We start from the raw sequence: 24,725 nt of genomic DNA on the forward strand, positions 1-24,725 counted from the left end.
TAAATGATATTTCAGCTTCTTTGAGCGGCAATTTGACGTTCCATTTTGGAAATCAGGCAGGGTGTGAGCAGAGGAGAGGACTGAGCGAAAGACCGACAGGCTTCATTCGGCAAATACATTTAGGGCTGGAGCTTAAAGAACAATCCTAAGCAGAATTGTTGTTGTTGTTGTTGTTGTTGATGATGATGATAATAATAACACCATTGTTTATTGTTATTATTTGTTGTTATTAATAATGTTGTTGTTAATAATGCTTCTTTCTTGTTATTAATAATAATAAAACATGTTATTCTGCCTTTGTGCCCAATCAGGGTTTACAAAGTGATGAACATAAAACATTTCAACCTTTAAACAATTAAAATTCAGTAAAAAATAGAAAATTCCAATAAAACACATAAACAAGCAACACTAGAAGGAAGGCCAAAAACCTTTATCGGGGCTTTGCCAGATGAAACTAAAAACCTCTTCACCTACTGGTGAAAGACACCAATAGAGGGAGACTGAGGAATCTCCCCGGGGAGGGAGTTCCAAATTTTGGTGCCACTAGGGAGAAGGCCCTTTCTTGGGTCACCACCCGTCTAGCCTCAGATGGTGGGGGGCCTGGGGGCAACCGAAGCAAGGCCTCTGAGGATGGCCAGAGTGAGTGAGTAGGCTCATATGGGAGAAGGTAGTCCTTAGGGTCTGTTGGTCCCAGGCCATACAGAGCTCTAAAGGGCAATACCAGTGCCTTGAATTGAGCCCAGAAGCAAATCGGAAGCCAGTGTACCACCCAGCCCAGTCAACACTCTGGCTGTAGCATTCTGTATCAACTGTAGTTTCTGGACAGTCTTCAAGGGCAGCCCCACGTAGAACGCATTGCAGTAATCGAATTTAGATGTCACCAGGGTTTGTACCACAGTGGCAAGTATTTGAAGGTCTGTCTCAGAGAGGATGCAGCAGAGTTGTTTTCTGTTGCCCCAGAAGGTCAGACCGGAACCAATGGGTTGAAATTAAATAAAAAGAGTTTTTGGCTAAATATTAGGAAAAACGTCCTGACAGAGCGGTTCCTCAGTGGAACAGGCTACCTCAAGAGGTGTTGGGCTCTCCTTCTTTGGAGGTTTTTAAGCAGAGGCCACTTGACAGCAATGCTAATTCTGTGAATTTAGGCAGACTGTGAGAGGGAGGGCAGAAAGGCATAAGCTAGTGCTTGGCTCTCGTGGCTCTCCCTTATATGCCTAGGTATCTGAAGAAGTGAGCTGTGGCTCACGAATGCTTATTCCCTGCCAGAAATTTTGTGAGTTTTTAAGGTGCAACTGGACTCCTGCTCTTTTCTACTGCTAGTGACAGACTAACACGGCTACCCATTGTGATTTATATGCCTAGGGTAATGCTGATCACCACTTTGGGGTCACAAAGGAACTTTTCTCCAGGCCAGATTGACACTGTGAACTTGGAGGGTTTTTTTTGCCTTCCTCTGGGCATAGAGCAGGGGTCACTGGGGGAGTAGGGGGGGTAGTTGTGAATCTCCTGCATTGTGCAGGCCAGGGATTGGACTAGATGACCCTTGAGGTCTCTTCCAGCTCTATGTTTCTATGTTTTCATGACCTTAGCCAAATGCCTCCTGCAGCGCCAGTGGATCTCCATGGGCTTGGTTCTGCTTGTTCCTGGCTGACAGCAGCTCTCCAAGGCAGCGTCCCATCAGGAACATTCCCAGTAAATTCAATCCTCAGTCTTTTCCTCTTTATACACAAGGATATAAGAAGCACTGCATTGTATTCATGTCTGCAGGGCCAAGAGGAAGATTCACCCCACAGGAGTTTTCTTTTAAGAAGGGTCTTGATGGATCAGACCAAAGGTTCATCAATCTACTCTGCTTTCTTCAAAAGTGAAGACAGCACCTGGGATGTTCTTAAAAAGCCATCCATATGTTTCTGATATTGAATTCTATCCTGTTAATTCTGCATTGTCTGAGAAGTAGTTGCTTTCGCATCTCTACCAACCCATTCCATTACATGACCATAAATTCTGGTTTTTTAATTTAAAAAAGACGCAGAAACGGCAATAACATCTCTTGTTAAGGTCCTCTGAAGCACAGTCCATAGGTGATTATGAAACACATAGAAGAAGTCAAGATCTGAAAACAAAAACACAGACACAGTACAGACACAGAAAGATAGCCTACTAGTTAAGAGGAAACTAAATTCTCCATTGTTCTTTCAAGATAAGAAGAGCCCTACTGGATCAGACCAGTGGTCCATCTAATCCAACATCCAGTCTTACCCAATGGCCAGCCAGTTACTCTGGAGGCCTTCCTGGCACTGCTATTCAGAGGTTTACTGTCTCTGAATGTGAAGATTCCCTTTAGCCCCCATGGCCACTGGTAGACCTATCGCCCACATATCTGTTTAATCCCCTTTTATCTCCACCTAGTAGGAGTCACTTTAATGGCCTACCTTGCCTGCTTGTGTTTTACTGAGGCTGAAAGAAAAGCCTCAGCTACCAAAAAAGCACCCCTAACGTTTTGAGAGATGCTTTGGTTCGCAGACTTCGAAACGCTTGTCTCAGAGAAGAATATTTCATGGCATAATTGTTCTTATAACAGATATGCAAATTTCTTTAGCTGCTTTCTTTGTAGAAGCTTGTCTGAGACCCAGACAGCATTTTTCAGCAGCACAGCTGTCTTAAAATCCAGATGGGGTAAACATCTGTATTGCTTTATCAATAGCTATTTCCCTGCTGCCTTGATTCAAAATGCCCTTTCAACTTCAAGAAAGATTATCGAGCTCCTCTCTAGATAATCAAGAATCCTATATGTCTGTCCCTCCTCTTTGCTGTGGAAAAAAGCCTGTCTGACTCTAGGAGCGAAGGACCCATTCACATATTATAAAGTTATTTTGTCTTGTGATCAGATATCCACCTTTAGTTCTTTGTTTGTTCCCTGAGTCCTAGGTCAATTTTCTCTACCTTTTAAGGAGAATCAAACCGGCTTACAATCTTCTTCCTCTCCCCAAAGCAGACACCTTGTGAGGTAGGTGGGGCTGAGAGAGCTCTAAGAGAACTGAGACTGGCCCAAGGTCACCCAGGAGTAGGGAAACCAACCCAGTTCACCAGATTAGAGTCCGCCGCTCATGTGGAGGAATGGGGAATCAAACCCGTTTCTCCACTGCTCTTAACCACTACACCATGCTGGCTCTCTACACGTGCAAGGAGAACCCACAACTCACATCTGCTTGTTACATAAGATATAGAGCGGGGATCCTGGACGCAACCTCTATCCTCTATAATGTGCAAAGAGGTTGTTGTTTACCTGTCACTCACAGCCAAACTACACGCAAGAACACTGAACATACGGAGACAGACCTGCACGGTGGCTATTTTCCCCCAGCACTGCCATAATGGTACCATGTGGTGTCATGTGGTACATATGCACAGCTATACCTTGATATGGAGAAACGCCTCATGAGGAGGATGTGCTTACCAAAGTTACACATTCTTTAACAAATGACAGTGATTTCTCTTCAGCCTCGGGAACACCAGTTTTAACACTGCAGCACGAACAATGATTTTTTTAAAAGAACAAAATCTCCACAGTTCTGGCCCTTTAAGCCGATTCTCTTTGTAGTCATGTTACCAGGTCTCTTTAAAATTCAGACAGGAGGCTTGGATAAGCCAGCGTACATCTGTTTTTCCCAAATAGCCACTGAAATGGGAATTAGTTTAAACCCATTCAAAAATTAAAACTCTCAGTTCATAACAGGGGCTTTGCAAATGCATATTCCGCTGGGGGGGGGGGGGAGGCGCTCAGGAATTGGGTGCAAATGACAAACTGCCAACGTGGATTTTCCAATCACACAAGGGTCTTACATAAGGTTCTGTCTGAAACAGAGTAAACAGCAGCTGTCTGTCAAGTTGCATCACTGAAAACATGGCAAAATTGAAGCTGTCTAGGTATAGATAGAGGAGAAGATGCCAGGGCTGTGATGTTTGCAGACTCCTATGGAGACTCAGGACATTTTAACACCAGATGCTTAAATAGTGCAAGTGAAAAATGTAGATTAGCCAGAATGAATCCTCTGTCCTCCTCTCTTCTGTTGACTATCCTTCTGTTGTCCAATGTGTGCATGGGGCACAAAATGTATGCGGGTGGCTCAAAGATGTGTTACGGTAAGTTAAGCAATGCTGATTCTGTGAACTTAGGCAGATCATGAGAAGGAGGGCAGGAAGAGTTGTGTCAGTGTTTGGCTCTCATGGTCCTTTCTTACATGCCCGGGGAAATGCTGATTGCCTTTTCGGAGTCAGGAAGCAATTGTCCTCCAGGCCAGATTGGCCAAGGATCTTGGAAGATTTTTTTTTACCATCTTCTAGGCATGGAGTAGAGGCCACTGGGGGGTGTTGGGGGGGTAGTTGGGAATTTCCTGCATTGGGCAGGGAGTTGGACTAGATGACCCTGGTGGTCCCCTCCAACTCTGTGATTCTAAGTGTCATGTGTGAAAACAGGCTCCATCTTAGGGCTAGGATAAGTACAAAAATGCTACCTGGTAGTTCATTGAACCAACAGAGACCTCAGGCCGGGTCCATCTACACATTACAAGGAGTTTTAAACCACACCTTCCTTGCTACTCCTTTTGCTAGTACTTCCAGAAGACAAAACAAGTGCAAATTTATTAAATGGCTTCCTACCCGAGCTTAACAAGTTATTTTCACATAGCCTTTCCCTGGCTACTCAGCATTCAAATATTTCACTGGGGGGCACAAAAAGATTCTGCTGTCTCATCTTTAATCCTTGGCTCTTGTTTGCTTCCCTGGCTTTCTGTCAGAGCAGAGAAGAAAAGGGTGTTCACTAGCCATGTCTGCCTCCCTGTGCTTCCAAAAATAACTCAGAAAGAGAGGCACGTGGTGTTCTTTTAGGGTTTGCCAAGATGTTATGCACGTATGTTAAATCCCAACTGCTGCTTTTACTAAGGAAAGACAGCTTTGGGCGGGGGGGGGGGTTAAGGGCAGGGGAGAAGCAATGGAGGGGAAGGGAACTTAACAATTCCCTCCCTTACCGGCCTCTTTTCCAGTTCAACTCCTCCATAGCTGATTTCCACACAAAATTAAAGAAGAATCCAGTGGCATCATAAAGGCTAATAAAATGTATTCCATCGTACGTTTTCATGAGTCAGAGCTCCCTTCCTCAGATGTATTGGAGTGTAAATCCACTAGGCAGATATGTTTATAATAAAAGCTGCAGATGACAGAAAGGCTAGAGGCAGAAGATGTTTCAAAGTGAGGCCAGTTGAAAAAAAAAATCCACTGAAAAAAGTAATCATACACTCAAAGTGGGCAAAGACTACTCCTAACTGTTCATAGACGGGCACGGTATTAGATCCAGTAAGCACAGTATTAGATCCAGTATAGAGATTTAGCAGAACTAATTAATATCTGCAAGAGGTAGCACATGCGAAGGTCCCTACAATGAGCGAGAAATACGAAATCCTTGTTCAGACTGGGCCTGGGGGGGATAAAACTCGAGTTTCGTTGAATCCTAACTCAATCCTTAGGCAGATGATGAGAGGGAGGGCATCTTGGCCATCTTCTGGTCACTAGGGTGTGTGTGTGTGGGGGGAAGGTAGTTGTGAATTTCCTGCATTGTGCAGGGGGTCAGACTTGATGCCCCTGGTGGTCCCTTCCAACTCTATGATTCTATTATTCAGCGCTGGACTCCTGTTTAATTTTGCTGTTACCTAGTAACATGATTGCCTTAAAAGGGTTTGGGGAGGCGAGAGATATCAGTGCCCTAGAGTTCCATTGCCAAAGCGGCCATTTTCTCCAGGTGAACTAATTTATATCAGCTGGAGATAAGCTGTAATAGCGGGAGATCTCCAGTCACCACCTGGACGTTGGCAACCCTACTGATCATTGTAGCTGGAGATGCCAGGGGTTGAACCTTGGACCTTCTGTACACAAAGCCGATGCTCTGCCACTGGTCCCTCTCAGCAATTTGCCTTCTTCCTTATTCATATTTTATTGGTTGTGTCTTTATCACATGCTCTGTTTTTCTTGAAGCTACCATTGCACCATGGTTCAAAAATAAAAGTTATTTCGAAACGCCATAGGTCAGTGACCACTTTTGTTGAGGGGGAGAGTTTACTTTACCTCCTTAGACTCAATGGGCGAAAACGCACGGTCGCTTTAGCCTCCTTTCTTCCCTGTTCCAGCTAGGATTCAAGCAGGATCGAATCCTGGCTGAATCCTGGCTGAAACAGGGAAGAAAGGAGGCTAAAGCGACCGTGCGTTTTCGCCCAATGTGGCTCAGCCCCTACACTTTACTGTGTTCTGAGCAACCAGGCAAATAGCCAGTGAGACTTTCTTCTTAGTCAACATGCACAGGAGTCCAATGAAATAATTTGTTGCAGCATTTCTATACAAGGACACACTTCACTGTGCGTCTGATGAAGAGGGCTCTTGGCTTAGAAAGCTCATGGTATAATATATTGCAGTTTGGATAACTAGTGTGGGTTGTGGATGGGTTTTTTTCTGTTTTGGGAGCCATTATGCTGCAAATTATCACCATGTGTGTGTGTGGCCCTGTATACGCTGGCTGAAAGACCAGCAAAAAATCTTTGTGAGCTGAGAAAGGGCAGCACATGAACACACAAAGCTGCCTTATACTGAATCAGACCCTCAGTCCATCAAAGTCAGTATTGTCTACTCAGACTGGCAGCGGCTCTCCAGGGTCTCAGGCAGAGGTCTTTCCCATCACCTGCTCGCCTAGTCCCTTTAACTGGAGATGCCAGGGACTGAACCTGGGACCTACTTCATGCCAAGCAGATGCTCTACCACTGAGCCACAGCCCCAAGTACATGATTTGTGACTGCAAGCCCCTGGTTGAATCCTGGTGTTTCCACTGAGAAAGACAGAAGGAATTAGGAAAGAGCTTTCTGTCCCTGAGACCATCAGCTCAGGTTAAGCAACACTTAGCTGTATGGAGCAATAGTCTGAGTCAGTATATTTGTAAGGTTTGTTTTAGTGTTTCTTGAACTCAGCTGCTGCTGCTGTTGTGTATATGCGTTCCCTGCCTGGATTCATATTTTATATTACTGGCTCCCTCTACTGGCCTGTTCACCCTATTCCTACACCAAAATCTGAATGGTATGAAGACTGATTTAAACAATAAGATGCTCTTAATCTCTGCAAAGTAAAAGTGAACAGAAACAGTTTTGTATGAAACAAACCAACGTTCACCAAAGGCAAAGTGAAAAACACAGTGCAGCCAAGAGGCGTCTTTTCCTGCACTGTGCTTTTGACCATTTCCACCGCTCCAAACCACCGCTCTTAACCACTACACCACACTAGCTCTCTGCCCTAACTCTTATCCAAACCTAGGCAATCCATTAGTATCACCTGCTGTTGCCATTAGGGCTGCCAACTGCCAGGTAGTAGCAGGAGATCTCCTGTTAATTCAACTGATCTCCAGCCGATAGAGATCAATTCGCCTGGAGAAAATAGCTGCTTTGGCAATTGGACTCTGTGGCATTGAAGTCCCTCCCCTCCCCAAACCCCGCCCTCCTCAGGCTCCGCCCCAAAAATCTCCCGCCGGTGGCAAAGAGGGACCTGCCAACCCTAGTTGCCATACATTTATTTACAATAGCTGGCAAGTTAAATTATCAGAACTCTCATACTATGACAGTAAAGTGCTGGAACATGGTAAACAATCTTTGCTTAAAAAAACCCAAACTCTCTACTTACCAAGTTGTTCCGCTAAATGTTTCCCTCTGTCAGTGGAGATTACCCGTTCTTCTTCCATGTCGCTTTTATTACCGACCAAAATAACCTGGGCATTATCCCAAGAGTACGTTTTTATTTGGGTTGACCTTGAGAAAGACAAAGAGAGAGAAAAGCCAGTCAGATGCACAGCATGAAAACAGGGCTGGCTCTACCATTAGGCAAGGGTGATGTGGCCAACCTCTGGAAGCAGAATTGGGTATATCATTAAAGAGCAGCAACATTTTGATGATTTAGGGTTTTTTTTAAATTATATTTTACCATTGGGAGTTTCTCTCAGGAACCAGAATGTCTTTGGCCATCTCTCCTAGGTAGCCTGTTGCTGAGACCAGGTTTGGTTGTGTGTCATAGGTTGGCTTCCCAACCTCCAGGTGTGGGCTGGAGATTTCCAAAAATTACAACTGATCTCCAGAATACAGGGATAAGTTTTCTTGGAGCAAATGGCTGCTTTGAAGGGTGGATTATATGGCATTATATCCCACTGAGGCATTATATTTAGGGCTGCCAGGTCTCCCTTCGCCACCGGTGTGAGGTTTTTGGGGTGGAGCCTGAGGAGGGTGGGATTTGGGGAGGGAGGGACTTCAATGCCATAGAGTCCAATTGCCAAAGCAGCCATTTTCTCCAAGTGAACTGATCTCTATCTGCTGGAGAGCTGTTGTAATAGTGGGAGATCTCCTGCCACCACCTGGAGGTTGGCAAACCTTATTCCCCTTTTCCAAACCATGCCCTGTCCAGACTCTACAGCAAGTGGCTCTGACATTTATTTATCTGTCTGTATACTTTATTTATAGTCTGCCATTCTTACTGAGACTCAAGGCAGATTGCAGAGTGTAAGTCAATTAAATCAATAGGATGAGACATTTAATAAGCAATGCAGTAGGACTAGGAATACAGCAGTCTGAAACAAAGCATAAATATTAGACATGGTATGATAAACAATGCAAAAAATGGTATCACGTAAGTATAAAAACAAAGCATTGAGTGTAGGATAATGCATGCAGCAATTAGATAATACATACTACACCCAATGTTATAGTTCATAGTCATGTTTCTTTTATAAATGCACCTTCATGAACCATTTTGTTACAACATAACAGAACTACCTTTATATACATGCCCCCTGAACAATACTGTTTTACATAGTTTGCAGAATGATAGAAGTGTGGGAGCCTTTCTGGCCTTGTCAAGCAAGCTATTCCACAAGGTGGGGGCCTAGGGTTGCCAGGTCCAGGTTGGGAAATACCTGGAAATTTAGGGGGTGGAGCCTGAGGAGATTGGGATTTGGAGAGGGGAAGGACTTCCAGGCCATAGAGTCCAATTGCCAAAGTGGCCGTTTTCTCCAGGAGAACTGAGCACTGTTGCCCAGATATCAGTTGTAATAGTGGGAGATCTCCAGCCATCACCTGGAGGTTATAAAAAGAAGTAGCACTAATGACTAAATGGAAACTGTTCAATCAATGCTTATAGCAATAAATATATAACAAAGCCACAATTGTGTGTATTTATTGTATTTATTGTTATAAGCATTGATTGAACAGTTTCCATTTAGTCATTAGTGCTACGTCATTGTATATTCTTCAACAGGTCTAGCACGAGTCTTTGCATTTATTAACATCACCTGGAGGTTGGCAACCCTATGGGGGCCGTAACAGAAAACACACATGTACAGGCGGTTGTTGATCAGGCTCGTTTGTAGGGTGGAACCTACAGAAGGCCCCGCCTATGAGTGAAGCTGTCCTGGAGGAGCCTGGCATGAGAGGTGGTCCCGTAGATATGAGGGTCCAAGGTCCTGAAGGGCATTGTACCTGGATAGCCAGTACCTTGAATTGAACCCGATAACTGATGGACAGCCAGTAATGGGCATACAAAGCTATCCAACCACTATGGTCATCTTCTGAGGTCCTGCTTTGGTGGTGGCAACCTGGGACTGGGCATTCCCATTCATGGCAACTCTGGAACCCTCTTGTCCGTCCCTGTCTATTACCATCTTTAGCCAGCCGGTCACAACATTTTTATTTTGTCCAACATTCCCTCAGTGATTCATTCTTCCTTCCCTATGTTTTAAATGCTGCTTCTAAATGTTTTGTATGTAAATTTTGAATGACGTTTTCAATGTTTTTGTATGTGCATTTTAGGTCTGGGTTTTCATTGTTTTAATTATATGCTTTTGGCTTTGATGTTTTATAAGCCGCTAATTATGGATGTTTTTAATCTGTTAGCCAAATTGATGGCCCTGATGAGGACAGAAAAGAGGGGTATAAACTTTGTAAATAAATAAAATAAATAATAGCATGGGAGACAGGATTATGCTCTGAGGAACCCCACAGGATAAGTTGTGGGGTGGACAACTGGTGTCTGGTCTCTGAGAGCAACCCTTTGATTCCAGTGCATAAGGAACAATTTAAACCAACCCAAAGCACATCCCCTGGTCTTCTTTCATGAGGACCACTGCACCTGTTTTTAAAAGAAGCAAGTTCTCAAATGAGGATGTCATGCAGGGACCCCCCGAAGTGTGGCCTCAGAGCTAAGCCACCAACGGTCAGAGTTCCACTCACATGGATATTTTCTTTAAGACTCCACCATTGCTTTGATGTGACAGAGGTCATAAGCCTGCTTTGATAGAAATACATTTTTTGGAAAGCATGCTGAGTTTTGTGTGTGTGAAGAATTTGTGATTAATCAGGATACAATAAGTGGCTTTTACCAAAGATGCACTGGTCACCATGGTAACCCTGAAAACTGCAGTAACCCGGACTGCTAACGGCACCCCCTTATTAGTGTCTCCAGAAGATTTCATTAAAAAAAAACCAAAAACAGCTGTGATTCAGGGCCTACTGGCATAGCAATATTTCACTAACAAGTGGAAGATGTTTCAGCCTAGGAGGGATAAAGAATGATTATCCTTCTTCTGTACATTCACCCACTTACCTGCAAGGGTAAGATTGCAAAAGAACTACTTTCAAAAGCTGTACATGGATTTTGGAGACCCAGAAGTACACGCCTTGCTTTCATTGCATCAGGTGTCCTAATCAATCTTATTATTTCACTCTGCTTTTCATGAGCACACAGGGCACATTCATGACATCATTTCAGTACATGTCGAGAATCTCATCCCATGGTAACCTGCCTGGTATAAACCGGAGCCCGTTCTTTTCCTATAGTTTCTTCTACACTATGGAATAGGCTACATGAAGAGGTGGGGGGAGGGTGCCATCTTTAGAAGGTGCTGCAAAGCCATTTTATTCACTAGTGTTTTTAATGGGGTACAAACTGGAGAGATTTTCTAAAGGAGTAGTAGTAGTAGAAGAAGAGTTGGTTTTTTATAGGCTGACTTTCTCTACCACTTAAGGGAGACTCAACCCGGCTTACAATCACCTTCCCTTTCCCTCCCCACAACAGACACCCTGTGAGGTAGGTAGGGCTGAGAAAGCTCTAAGAGAACTCTGACTAGCCCAAGGTCGCCCAGCTGGCTTCATGTGTAGGAGTGGGGAAACAAATCCAGTTCACCACTGGATTAGTCTCCGCCGCTCATGTGGAGGAGTGGGGAATCAAACCCAGTTCTCCAGATCAGAGTCCACCACTCCAGGACTCTAACCAAGGAGGGGGTTAATTGGGGTTTTCTTGTATTTTTTATGTTTTATTTAAGTTAAAAATTATAAGCTACCTCAACCCACAAGGGAAGGCAGGGGAATAAATATTGGAATTAGGGTTCCCAATTGCCCGCTGATGGTGGGCAATCTGCTGCCCATGGCTCCTGTTGCCTGCCCACTCTCAGCTATGGGCGGGCGGAAGCAGGTGGGGGAAGGAAGGGGGAGCTATCGGGAGCCCAACTGGGAAAAAAACACAGCCCCATAGGACCACCTGAAGGAGGGAAGCAACTAATGCAAAACAGGCTGGAAAGCTGCGCCCCCTCTTCCTGCCTCCTGCGAAACAGCTGATTGGGAAAACAGCTGATCAGTGGTGCGGCTCTGGGAGAAGCGGGAAGGGTAGCTGGAGGGGAGGAAACAAGGCCTTATTTTCTCCCCTCCCTGCTTCTCCCAGAGCCTCGGGGTGGCTGATCAGCTGTTTTCCCCAATCAGCTGTTTTGCGTGAGGCAGTAAGACTGATAGGGGATATGATGACCATCTTCAAGTACTTGAAAGGCTGTCACAGAGAGGATGGTGCCGAGTTGTTTTCCCAGCCTGTTTTGATTTAGTTGCTTCCCTCCTTCAGGTGGTCCTCTGGGACTGCGTTTTTCCCCTGCTGCCCCAGTTATTGCCCCCCACAAACCTGACATTATGTCATCACGTAGATGACGTTGATCTCCGCCCCCAGCCCCGCCTCCCTAAACCTCCCGCTGGTTGCAAGCAGGGACCTGGCAACCCTAATTTAAATAGATAAAACAACACTTTGTTTCTTGTATAAACAGCTGTGTGAAATGGCTCTGGGATACTGTATAGAATAGATTATATTTCCTCACATATTTATGTATTTACAAAATTGATACTCCACCTTTCTGCCCAAGGTGGCTAACATAGGATTGCCAGGTCCCTCTTTGCCACTGGCAGGAGGTATTCGGGGTGGAGCCTGAGGACAGCAGGGTTTGGGGAGGGGAGGGACTTCAATGCCATAGAGTCCAATTGCCAAAGTGGGCATTTTCTCCAGGTGAACTGATCTCTATCGGCTGGAGATCAATTGTAATAGCAGGAGATAGGAAGGGAAAAAAATCAAATGCATAATTATAGGATGGGGGATACTTGTCTGAGCAGTAGTGTGTGTGAAAAGGATCTTGGGGTCTTAGTAGACCAAACACTGAACATGAGTCAGCAGTGTGATGCGGTAGCTAAAAAGGCAAATGCGGTCTTGGGCTGCATCAACAGAAGTATAGTGTCCAGATTACGTTAAGTGATGGTATCGCTTTACTCTGTTCTGGTTAGATCTCACCTAGAGTACTGTGTTCAGTTTTGGAAACCGCAATTTAAGATGTAGACAAGGCTGGAACGTGTCCAGAGGAGGGCTACAAGGATGGTGAGGGGTCTGGAGACCAAGTCCTATGAGGAAAGGTTGAAGGAGCTGGGTATGTTTAGCCTGAAGAGGAGAAGACTGATAGGGGATATGATAACCATCTTCAAGTACTTGAAAGGCTGTCATAGAGAGGATGGTGCCAAGTTGTTTTCTGTTGCCCAAGAAGGTCGGACCCAAACCAACGGGTTGAAATTAAATCAAAAGAGTTTCCGTCTTGACATTAGGAAGAATTTTCTAACAGTTAGAGCAGTTCCTCAGTGGAACAGGCTTCCTCGTGTTACTAGGTGGGCAGCCTGACCTCCCGCCCTGGTCATGGCAACCACACCAGAGACTCAGTATACTGCCTAAGCGGCAATGCTCGTCGCTTTGGCAAGCGTTCCTTTGCTTCGTGCAAGCCAGACTGTCCAGGACAAGAGACCGGGTCGCCCCTAAACAAGCCAGAGGGAAGCCATGATCCTGATTGTCTCCTGATCCAAAGAGAAGCCATGGAGCCGAGGCGAGAGTACCACGTAGCCTTCTCCTGCATTCCCCTTTCCCAACAGTTCAATTAGCAAAACATCTGTTGCAACCTACATTAGCAGCTGGAGACCATTCCCACAGCTGCCACATCCTGGAAAGCCAAGATTTGCACCTTCATGAGACATCGCCATAAATCTCCAAGAGATAAGAATCAGATTCCAGCCAGTCCCACGGATGTACAAATCACTGGTGTCAGGATAGCATATAATATTGCCACATCACAAGAAGTCTTTGATCCCCATTGTTTTGAGAAGGAGCCATCTGGGGTAATCTCTTCCCCTACCCCCCCCCCCCGGGAAGCCCCTCACCACCCCGCCCCCAGAGTAAGGTATAATTGAATCCCCCAAAAGTCCTTAGCTCTCTCTCTTCCTCTCTCTCTGATACTGACTGTCACTCTGCCAGAGTGAGCAGCCATGCTGGAACGTACAGGGGACTCCCCCTGCCCCCTTTTTATTCCTCTCTGCCATGGAACTCGGACATCTTCTGGATTTGGTAATTTATTACCCCACCAACGACCTTAGAACCGTCTCTGTATATACCACCTTTTTCTTTCTTAGGAATTTCTGTACGTGTGTATGCATCATTGAACGTTTGCTTATATAAACTCTCTTAATCCGGAAGCCATTTGCCTCTGTCTTTATTCAGGGGTTACTGAAAACAACTTTGGTATACATTGGGTGTGATTCCGCTATATAAATAAACATTATGTGATTTCCAACTGCTTCTATAATTCCCCAAGTTGAGAGCAGTTTGGGTAACACTCGGGAGGTGGTAAGCTCTCCTTCTCTGGAGGTTTTTAAGAAGAGGTTAGTTAGCCATTTGTCAGCAAGGCTGATTCTGTGACCTTAGGCAGATGATGAGAGGGAAGGCATCTTGGCCATCTTCTGGTCACTGGGTGTGTGAGGGGGAGGTAGTTTTGAATGACCTGCATTGTGCAGGGGGTTGGACTAGATGACCCTGGTGGCCCCTTCCAACTCTATAATTCTATGATTCTATGAGATCTCCAGCTATTACCTGGAGGTTGGCAAGCCTAGGAAGCAGCCATTACAGACAATGAAAAGTAAGCACTTTTAAAATTATTAAGATCAGTAGTCATGATACCTCCAGTGGAAATCTGCTTTACAGATGGCGCTCTGCTGCATGAACAGAATTAGGAAGCCTGTATCTTTCAGAGCATCCTGAGAATGCACCAGTGAAGCACTGCGAGAGACTCTGATAAAACTGCTGCTGAGTGGACCCGTTCTTCTGAATCGCTGTACAAGCACAGCAATTTGTAGGAACCGATTTCAGATCCTCCGCAGTGGAGGATTAGCCCCTTGTGTAAGCCTGGTGCTTCTTACCCATCTCTTGTGCTACGCAATAGGCTTCTTTGGCTCCAGTGGTGTTGAAGGTGGATTTTCTGTTGCATCCTCTGAGCTATTCCAGCTGGCCCCATATACCTTACAACAGCTCCTTCTTTCTTCTCTTCATTTGTAAGAGACTTTTAGGTGAGTTATCTGGCACTGCACTGCTCAGTCTTGCTTGCCTTGCGTAGCAAAAGGTGTTTGTGCTGCACAATTCAAATACCCTCTTACAATTAATCCATCAGAGCTTGCCTGCGCTGATATCCTGCTGTACAATAATGCCCACACAATACATTATGGGCTTCTTCACTATAGCATCTGCCTATTCCAAAGCTACAAACTGATGCTGTCATTTAGTTCACGTGCTTAAACAAATCATTTCCTTCTGCATGAGGATTAAATTTCACCACTACAATATAGAGCTTGTAGCAAGACGCAAATTTTGCATCTGTCCCAGGAGGCATGTTGCTTGTGGTTAGATCCCTTTCCTGTTCTCACAACCTCCTTTGTTCCCCTTATACTTATTCTCACATCCCTGTTGTTGCTGCTTTTTAAGTGATGTGTATGTGAGTCTCTTTATTTTTATTTTTTTGGGGGGGGAGACAGTCCAATGTGCTCATTTTAGATTGGTGCAACTTAGCTCTTTTCCAACGTTGAACTGGGAAGATGTGTGTACCTATGGGGATGGGATCATGACGACAAGTTCCAACCTATGTAAATTCAGTATGCTCTGAGAATAGTCCCTATATGGACATATGTGCATAGCACCTGTTCTTATAGTACCCTGAATGTGTGCAAAGAGGGGGTGGGACTCGTTGCCACAATCCTGCCCTTTGCATGCTCAGTTTTGATTCTGGTTGACAGCGGTGTGGCGTCCTGCTTAGAGTGAAGAGAGAGGACCAGAGAGACCCAGGCTCAGATGCTCATTCACCATGAAACTCGCTGGGCGTCACGCTCACAGTCACGCTCTCTCAGCCTCCCGCATCCCACAGAGTTGGTGTGAGAATAAAATGGAGGAGGGGAGATTCATCCGTACATACCATCCTGAGCTCCTTAAATTCTGTGTCTAAAAAGGCCGCTTTGGAACAGTGGCCTTTTATGCAGGGACATTTCCCCGCAGTCACCCCCGCCAACTGCTTCAGGGATTCTGGCTAAAACAGCATCTGGAAAACACGGGCTAAAGGCTCGGGGAGAACAAGGCAACCTCTGACGGGCGGAAAAGGCATGCATAATCAAAAAGGAAGCCCTGAAGCAGTGCGGGGAAACATCCCTGCATAAAAGGCCAAAGCTAGTACATAACTTCATTCCATTTCCGAGTATCATGCAGCAAGAGATGTGAATCCTTCTAGAAACATCTTGCCCTCTGCTCTGATCCCCTAAGACTACACCAATGAAACTGAATAGGACTTCCTTTGGGTCATATGTTCCTATCACACGCTGGTTATATTATGATTGTATTGCTTTTTACGCCAGGCATCGAAGGTCAACACTCCAGGGTTTCTTTAAAAATCTTTTTGTGTATATGATTTTCTTTGTTGTTGAATAATGGAAATTTCCCAAGCCAGACGCAGCAGAGTTCCTTTTCCTTGCTAAGGGAGTGTCAGCCTCAGGAAGATGAAAGGTATGAAGAGGCAGAGCTGATGTTTGTACTGAATTGATGAGAGAGAACTCTGGCTGACCTGCCCTGAGTCAATAGAAATTTGCTCTGTAATTCTTTCCACAGCTCGGAGCACAGAACAATGCAAAGCTCCTTATCCTTCTCAGACTAGCCAGCCATACCGCAGGCTGGAGAAATCCAAATGACAACCCTGAGGATTTCTTTGGCATCCCTAATTCGTAGTTCTGTGATAGAAGAATCATAAACGTGCAATCCTGAAAGGGGGGGGGGCGAATGCCCATAGGAGCCGGCCTGACCTCTATGCCGGCATCCATGCCACTTGTGCCATGCAAACTGGCATGGACACTGGTGTAGGTAGGGTTGCCAACCTCCAGGTAGTTAGCAAAAAATAGACACTGCTGTACAATTGTTAGTTACAACCCAAAAAATAGTCACAACTTAATATAGATGCAAATTCTTTGTTACAAAAATTGTCAACACACCCCTATGAACTATACAATCCACCAACTAGTGTACACATACAAAGTATCAAAAAGGTACAAGATCTTTCTGACATCAGATAAGTATAATAAATATTTTGTTTTTACTCTAGTTAACAATATTGTCTATAAAGGACTAATCATATATGAATTCTTGTTTCAGATGCCAGGTAGAAGAGGAAGACAGCCGTTTCTTTCTTCTTCAGTTCCTCTTCAGACCCTATTTGCCAATAAATAACATTTACTTCCACCTGACTATTAAAAGCACTCTTCTTTTATTACATATATTTGATGCCCCCCTAGTGCAGCATTTTGTGAACTACAAACATTCAGAGAATGATCTCAGATATTTTGTTGTATGGCATTTAAAAAGTAAAATCTATGATAGAGTAGACGTGGAAAGAATTCTTAAACAAAAAGAAGCTTATTATATCCACCTGTTTCAAGCTATTACCCCTAGGGCTTGAATATGGAAAACGATCTATCTTATTATATAGGAAATTGAATATGTAGCTTTAAGAAACTGGGAAGAATAACATCACAACTGTAGGCAATTTAATGTTGAGGATTAAAAAAACAAACAAATAGGATAGCATCTTATCTGATATCCCATAGAGGAATCTCTGGAACCTGACTAGCCTGAAGGAGCAGAGAATTTGTGAGTAAAATACTAAATAATAATATATACTATCCTAATTATACTGTAGGTTGTATAATGTAAAAGGATTTATTTTGGTTATAGGTTTTTGAACTATCCATGGGGAGCTTTTGAATAAAGGAAAGAACCTATGTAAAAATGAAGGAATATACCAACAGGTGAACTTAAGGTAATTTATTCAAATATATGTAATAAAAGAAGAGTGCTTTTACTACCTCTAGGTAGTAGCAGGAGATCTCCTGCTATTTCCAGCCGATAGAGATCAATTCACCTGGAGAAAGTGGCCGCTTTGGCAATTGGACTCTATGGCATTGAAGTCCCTCCTCTCCCCAAACCCTGCCTTCCTCAGGTACCTCCCACCGGTAGTGAAGAGGGACCTGGCAACCCTAGGTGTAGGGCAACTTATGCTGGCCCCCATGGACTGCGGCTAGGCTTACCAGGTCCCTCCTCTGGTCTGGAGGGAGGTTTTTTGGGTGGAGGTGAGTCATTGCGTGCACGCGTGTGGCCAAGATCGCAGCACTTCCGGTTTACACCTGGAAGTGCTGAATTGCAATGGGGCCTTTACCACTCAAACTGGGAGCTTGAGTGGTAAACAGCCCCTTGCGATGGGGCACTTCAGAGTGTAAACCGGAAGTGTTGTGTCGCCTCGGGCAGGCACACGTGCATGCGTTGCCCGCTGACCCTCAGTTGGTGGGCGAGCAGACAGGTGGATTGGTGGGGGTTTGCCCGCCACCACCTGGCACTTGGCAACCCTAACTGCGGTGGCAGTATGGCTCTTGGTGTGGCCTCCTGCTGGCTTGACCCTGGCTTTGAAAAACACGTTCAAACAGACTTCAATCAGAATGTGTTGAATTTTGACTAGGTGTGGGCAGTTTAGCTTAGATAGCGCTCGAACGAACGAGTTCCAAAAAAGCCGCTTTATAACTCAAGGCAAGCTTCCTAAATAAATAAATTTTATTTGCGGTTAATACGCCAGATAAAACAGTTAAAACAGAAACTGACCATACAGAGAAGATGCTTACAACCAAGGCCAACAAAATTAGAACTCATCCAATGTTACATTTCCGCAGATTAAGGCAGTACATTAAGGCGACGTAGCTTCATTGCTACTGCACAGTATTTTGGGGCCTGGCTGGTGACTGGTGAGCGGTCTCCCAGCAGAAACCTTTGGGTCCATTCACCCTCATCACCAGCTTCTTATTTAAAGGCTACTGTCAATAAACAAGTGCTGTGCATCGCAGCTGATTCAAAGTAAACCTTTGGCCTGTTAGCAAGCATTGGGTCAGCCTTCCTACATCTAGCAGACACCCAAATCTTTTGTGGTATCTCTCAGTATTTATTCCCTTGCTAACAAAATGGTGCAGAGTGGTAAGCTGCAGTACTGCAGTCCAAGCTCTGCTCATGACCTGAGTTCGATCCCGACGGAAGTTGGTTTCAGGTAGCTGGCTCAAGGTTGACTCAGCCTTCCATCCTTCCGAGGTCGGTAAAATGAGTACCTGGCTTGCTGGGGGTAAAGGGAAGATGACTGGGGAAGGCACTGGCAAACTACCCCGTAAACAAAGTCTGCCTAGAAAACATCGGGATGTGACCCGGTGACCTTTACCTTTACCTTTACAACAAAATGTAGAAGAACACAGGAAACTGACAGACTTGTGCAGAAGCCTCAGAAGTCCAGTTGGTAGTTTCCCCACGCTGGCAACCTGGGAGGCATTCCCGGGGCGTTCTTAGGGGTGGATCTGCCTTTAGGCAGCTTCCTAACCCCTTTCGCCCCGGGAATGCCCCGTCACACTGCAGCGTTCCTACACCAGCTATTTTGCTGGCATAGCCTTGCTAAAGGCAATGGGGCTATTTTTCAGTTTGTTATTTTTAAATGGAGTTATTTGCCGTTATTCCGGCCAAGAAGCTTCTTTGGAGGATGCGCAGCCGTGCCGCTCCCGGCTGCTGTGTTTCTCCCCCCCTCTTAGGAATGGGCTGTCCATCTTAGAAATAAACATGTAGCCCCAAATCAGTCACTACATCAATTGTATGAGAAGTACTAAGCAGAATTAATAGTTAAATTATTTTCAAAATTATTATTATTAATAAATTATTTATTATTATTATTTGAGTTGCTTTCTCCTTGTAGCTGAACAACTGTAGGCTCCCATCCATTTCAAATAAAAAAGCAAAGCTTGCAGAGGGATAGCATATTTCCCATACAGGCTGCTTCTGTATGGAAAGGATTCTCTGTGTTGCTTTCATCCTGGTTGTGAATTCAGAGGCATGTGTGTCAGACATGGGGCTTCCACACCTGGGGTTTTTCTGAGCTCTTTGCTCCATCTTTTTTCTGACTTCTCCCTTTACTTTGGCCATTTATGCAGGGCTGTTTTCCTTGCGGTCACCCTGCTGATTGCTTCGGGGCTTCCTTTTGATTATGCATGCCTTTCCCGACCATCAGAGGTCATCTTGCTCTCCTTGTGCGTTTGCCCGTGTTTCCTGGATGCTGTTTTAGTCAGAATCTGGAAAATGTTGACACTGAAACGCACGGGGAGTGCGAGGCGACCTCTGACGGTCGGGAAAGGCATGCACAATCAAAAGGAAGCCCAAAAGCAGCTGGTGGGGTGACCGCGAAGGAGACAGCCCTGCATAAATGTGTTCTGTGTGGACCCATGGGAAATCTAAAGAAATTACAAGGAATCTAAAAAAATCCCTATTGATCTGATTTTTTTCTCAATATGTGTATTCCACATGGATGATTGAGAATCAGTTAACGTATGAGAAATAAAACTATTTAGTTCAGCCTTGAAATGCCACTGAAGCCAAAATTTAATCGTTACCAACCAAGCTCTGGTGTTCAAAGTCTTTGATTTGTTTCTAGACACAAGGCTGTGTAAGGTACACATTCTGGGGTTCCAAGAATTTTACGTAAGAATTTAGATTGTATTCTTTCAACATCCTGCTTTACGGCATAAATCCATATTGGGATTCCATAGAGAAGTTGAGAACTAAGCTTTGCATTAAAAACCTTAAGAGTTGCTGGAACATACTCATGTCCTTTGGTATAGTAGAAATGTGTGATCACCACTGCACTATTTTGAGCAGTCTATCGCGAATTTTTTATGTGTCACCCTGCTGGCTCTGTAGTGAAAATATATTCCTAAGTATTTGAACCATTTTACCTGTTCGATTGAATTGCCTCTTATACTCCATTTAGAAAGGCTCCAAGATTTTGCAAAGGCTATAATTTTTGATTTTTCAAAATTCAGTGTAAGTCTATTAAGATCACAATAATCCAAAACATGGGACAGTAATGTCTCAGACCTATTTGTGTGAGTGAAAGCACCACCGCATCAACCACATACAGAAGTAATGGCATATGTATCGAACCCAGTTTTGGGCTATGGCAATCCGAGGAGCACAGAAAAGAAGCAAGGTCATTCACAAACAGGTTAATGCTTGTATTTCATTGAAGGAGAACATCCAAATTAAAATCAGGAATAATCACCATTCAGGCTGTAGTGAACTTCAGTCCATGGCATGGCCCTTACAAATATATATATATATTTTGGAAACAGCTAATTTCTGTCTTGCTGTGCTCATTTTCAGAACAATGTTCCAGGGAAATTAAATCAGGGCCGTTGCTGTTTCAGATTAGTTGTGTTTATACTAGATCACATACAGAACTCTTGCCAGATGATACTTTCTCATTTAGCAGACCTGACAAGACCAATAAGTACATATTATGGAGGACAGATTCATTGGGGTGTGTGTATGTGTGCATGTGCGTATCTAGACTGAGACAAGAATGTCAGTATGTCCTAATGCATTTGGCACCTGGATTTTGTATATCTCTGGTGACTGTACCCTACAGACTATATTCCTGCAGGGCTTTGCGCATACTCTTTATTTCAAGAATTTCGGGGAACACACTGATCCTGATTTGGTAGGAGCATGTAATTAACTGGGACACTATAACCAGCCAGAGAAACATTTACCTTTATACCACTGCTCCTTGCTAATAGATTCAACCCTCTCCATCCCTAAAATGTCAGGCCTTTGGTAGGGTTTCTTGATATTTTTCACTTACTTGAATCATGGGAGGTACCAATTTGTTTTTCATGTCAACTATGAAGTGAGGATAGGGGTGGTAGGAGGAACTACATAGCTACAGGTGTGGGACTTTCAATTCCTTTTTATGTAGATAAATTCATCACCATCATCAAGCAGCCTTGTGCTGGGGAGAAACCCAAGTACTGTTTATAAGGAAGAAATATGTGCTTATTTCTGCTCCAAGTAGGATTGCCAACCTCCAGATACTAGCTGGAGATCTCCTGCTATCACAACTAATCTCCAGCCGATAGAGATCAGTTCCCCTGGAGAAAATGGTGGCTTTGGCAATTGGACTCTATGGCATTGAAGTCCCTCCCCTCCCCAAACCTCCTCAGGCTCCGCCCAAAAAAACTACCGCCAGTGGCAAAGAGGGACCTGGCAACCCTAGCTCAAAGGGGCAAGGCAGGTATGGTTCAGAAGGAATGAAATAATGGGCAATGAAGGCAGTGAAAGCCACTGGCAGGTTTGATGTACCCCATTTTTCTGGAAAACTGGAGAACTTCGGTGATTTTAATTTTTGAAAAAGAATAGGAGCCACAGTTTTGAAAGAAAATACTGTTTGGCTGTAAAAAAAAAAAAACAATCCTCACAGACCATTTTATATTTGCACCTTTTTAAAATGTTTATTTTTATGATGGTACATTTTAATGGAATTATAACCTCTCTGAGCAGGTTTGTTTTGAAAAAGCAGCATATAAAATGGATCAAATCTCATTCCCCCCCCCAAAAAAAAATGATAGGGATGAGTATGAAATAATTGCTTTGTTTCCAGTTAGTGGTTTTTAAAAACACTTCCATTTAATTATTAAAACTATTCATTTTTGTTACTCAGTTGAAGTTTTTGTTCCACCGGTTTCAGTGAGAAACTCATTCCTGACTGGAACATTATTTTCTCTGTCCAACCGGAATGAGATACTCGGGGACTGTACTGCTTACCCAATGGATCCTTCCTGCTAAATTTCAGGCCCATGGGTGAAATTGTCCACATTTTGTAGGCAATTAAAATAGTAGAGCTGGTGAAGTGAGATAGCTGGCAAACAAAAAAAGCAGATCATGGGCACAAATGAAATATAACAATAAGTAATTATGGGATCTTCATGTAATTATGCAACTCTGTCTGATCATGTGAAAAGAGAGGGATTTTAAATGAAAACAAAAATGAAGTTATGCAGGCAAGGGGAGCTAAACCCCATTACATCCTGTGCCTTTGGGTATTCCAGAACTTTCCACATTTTTTTGCCACCTCAGCTCTGATGCTAGAAGATATAAACAAATTTGAGCCAAGAATAGGGTTGCCAGCCTCCAGGTGGTAAAAGGTGGTAGCTGGAGATCTTCTGCTATTACAAATGATCTCTAGGTGGCAGAGATCAGTTCACCTGGAGAAAATGGCCGCTTTGGCAATTGGACTCTATGGCATTGAAGTCCCTCCTCTCTCCAAACCCTGACCTCCTCAGGGGCTCTACCCCCAAAATCTCTAGGTATGCTCAGCCCAGAGCAGGCAACCCTAGCCAAGAGTGTGAACAGGTGAAGAGAGAACACTCATGGATAGGGTTGCCAGGTCCCTCTTTGACACCGGCGGGAGGTTTTTGGGGCGGTGCCTGAGGAGGGCGGGGTTTGGGGAGGGGTGGGACTTCAATGCCATAGAGGCCAATTGCCAAACCGGCCATTTTCTCCAGGTGAACTGATCTCTATCGACTGGAGATCAGTTGTAATAGCAGGCGATCTCCTGCTACCACCTGGAGGCTGGCAACCCTACTCATGGAGTTTCCATCATGAAACAGTAATCAGACATACTTATCTACCTGGAGGGAGTGGCTTCTTATAGTAGCCAGCTAATATACACACTTGTTAAAGAAATATATGAACTAAACTTAGCTCAAGCTTCCAGGTTTCCAGGCCTCTGTTTTTTCCTTGGTGATTAACCAATGATTTAAATCGCCTTGAATGAATCATGCAAAAGGCTGATCTGCCCTATTAGAGCACGTTGTGAAGTCCTCTTAAGATTGTACCAATTCACAAAGCAGGTGGGAGGAAGTTTCTAATATCCGAATATTGAATAGTCAAATCTCCTATGCATAGAAAACAGCACATCAGGAAGAACGCTATGCTTAAGGTGCTGGATTTCCGAGGGTATGTGGTTTTTTTTTTAATATATATGAATCAAAGTTGTGATTTTCCATGTGCATTCTGAAATTCTCAGAAATCTGCACCACTTGCTTTTCCTGAACATGTTGATCATATTCCAACCTTCCTTGTCCTTTGTTCCAAGGTGTGCCAGACTCAATCAGCTTGGAAATGCAATGCCTGGATTTATTTTTGCTCCGAACCTCTCAGCATCATGAAAAATGTGTTCCTAGTGTCCTAAAGAATCGAGTCGGTCAATTAAAAGGTGTTGTCTCGCTCGCTTTAAATAACAGCCTTTTAATGCTGCTCTTTGATAGACTCACACTTGTTCCCCGCAACCTCTTTCCACTAGAGGCATCACAAAAGTTGGCTTCCTTCGGAGAAAGATAAATGGAGGTGGCAGAAATGGTGTGACGCTAATGAAGTGCTTGTTTGTCAGCAGCCAGTAGATAAGTCCAGAGAAAAATGTGCATTGCCCTGCATCTTACCGCTTACTGCTTTGTCCTATTCCTGGAACCAGCGGTTGGCAACTAGATTGGCTATCCTGCCAATGTACAGCACAATCCAAGAGCAAAGGGCCAACTACATGGTCCTCATCACATTTCTCTTCCTAATTCCTTAAGGCCAATCCTGACCCGGGGTGGCGTAGATGTGATCATGTCACTGCTGTTAGAAGTGGCTAAAAATGGCCACTCTGTGATGACAAATCCCTAGTCTTGCCTGGGCTATTCCTACGGTTGCCAACATCCAGGTATGAGCTGGAGATCTCCTGCTATTACAACTGATCTCCAGCTAGTACCTATATCATAGAATCATAGAGTTGGAAGGGACCACCAGGGTCATCTAGTCCAACCCCCTGCCCAATGCAGGAAATTAACAACTACCTCCCCCCCACATCCCCAGTGACCCCAACCCTCCCCCCACCATGCAGGATCCCACAATCAAAGCACTCCTGACAGATGGCCATCTAGCCTCTGCTTAAAGACCTCCAAAGATGGGGACTCCACCACCCTCCGAGGCAGCGCATTCCACCATATGGCCTATATGCTTAATAAATTGGCTATTAAAACATTTAATAAATAGGCTACAGGGTGGATCCTATCTAGTGCAAACAGGAGCATGCCTCTTATGCTACAGCTGGCTGC

General features: G+C 44.4%; 1 protein-coding gene across 1 annotated transcript in view; it reads right to left on the minus strand.

The window, feature by feature from the left end:
* RAB3C (RAB3C, member RAS oncogene family) overlaps nt 1–24,725 on the minus strand; it is a 127,221-nt gene that overhangs the window by 607 nt on the left and 101,889 nt on the right. The window contains exon 3 of the mRNA XM_056848643.1: nt 7,711–7,835. Within this exon, the coding sequence (XP_056704621.1) occupies nt 7,711–7,835 (125 nt within the window). The remainder of the gene's footprint in view (nt 1–7,710; nt 7,836–24,725) is intronic.

Source organism: Euleptes europaea, chromosome 4, assembly GCF_029931775.1.
Source record: "Euleptes europaea isolate rEulEur1 chromosome 4, rEulEur1.hap1, whole genome shotgun sequence".
In the NCBI taxonomy this organism is placed as follows: domain Eukaryota; kingdom Metazoa; phylum Chordata; class Lepidosauria; order Squamata; family Sphaerodactylidae; genus Euleptes; species Euleptes europaea.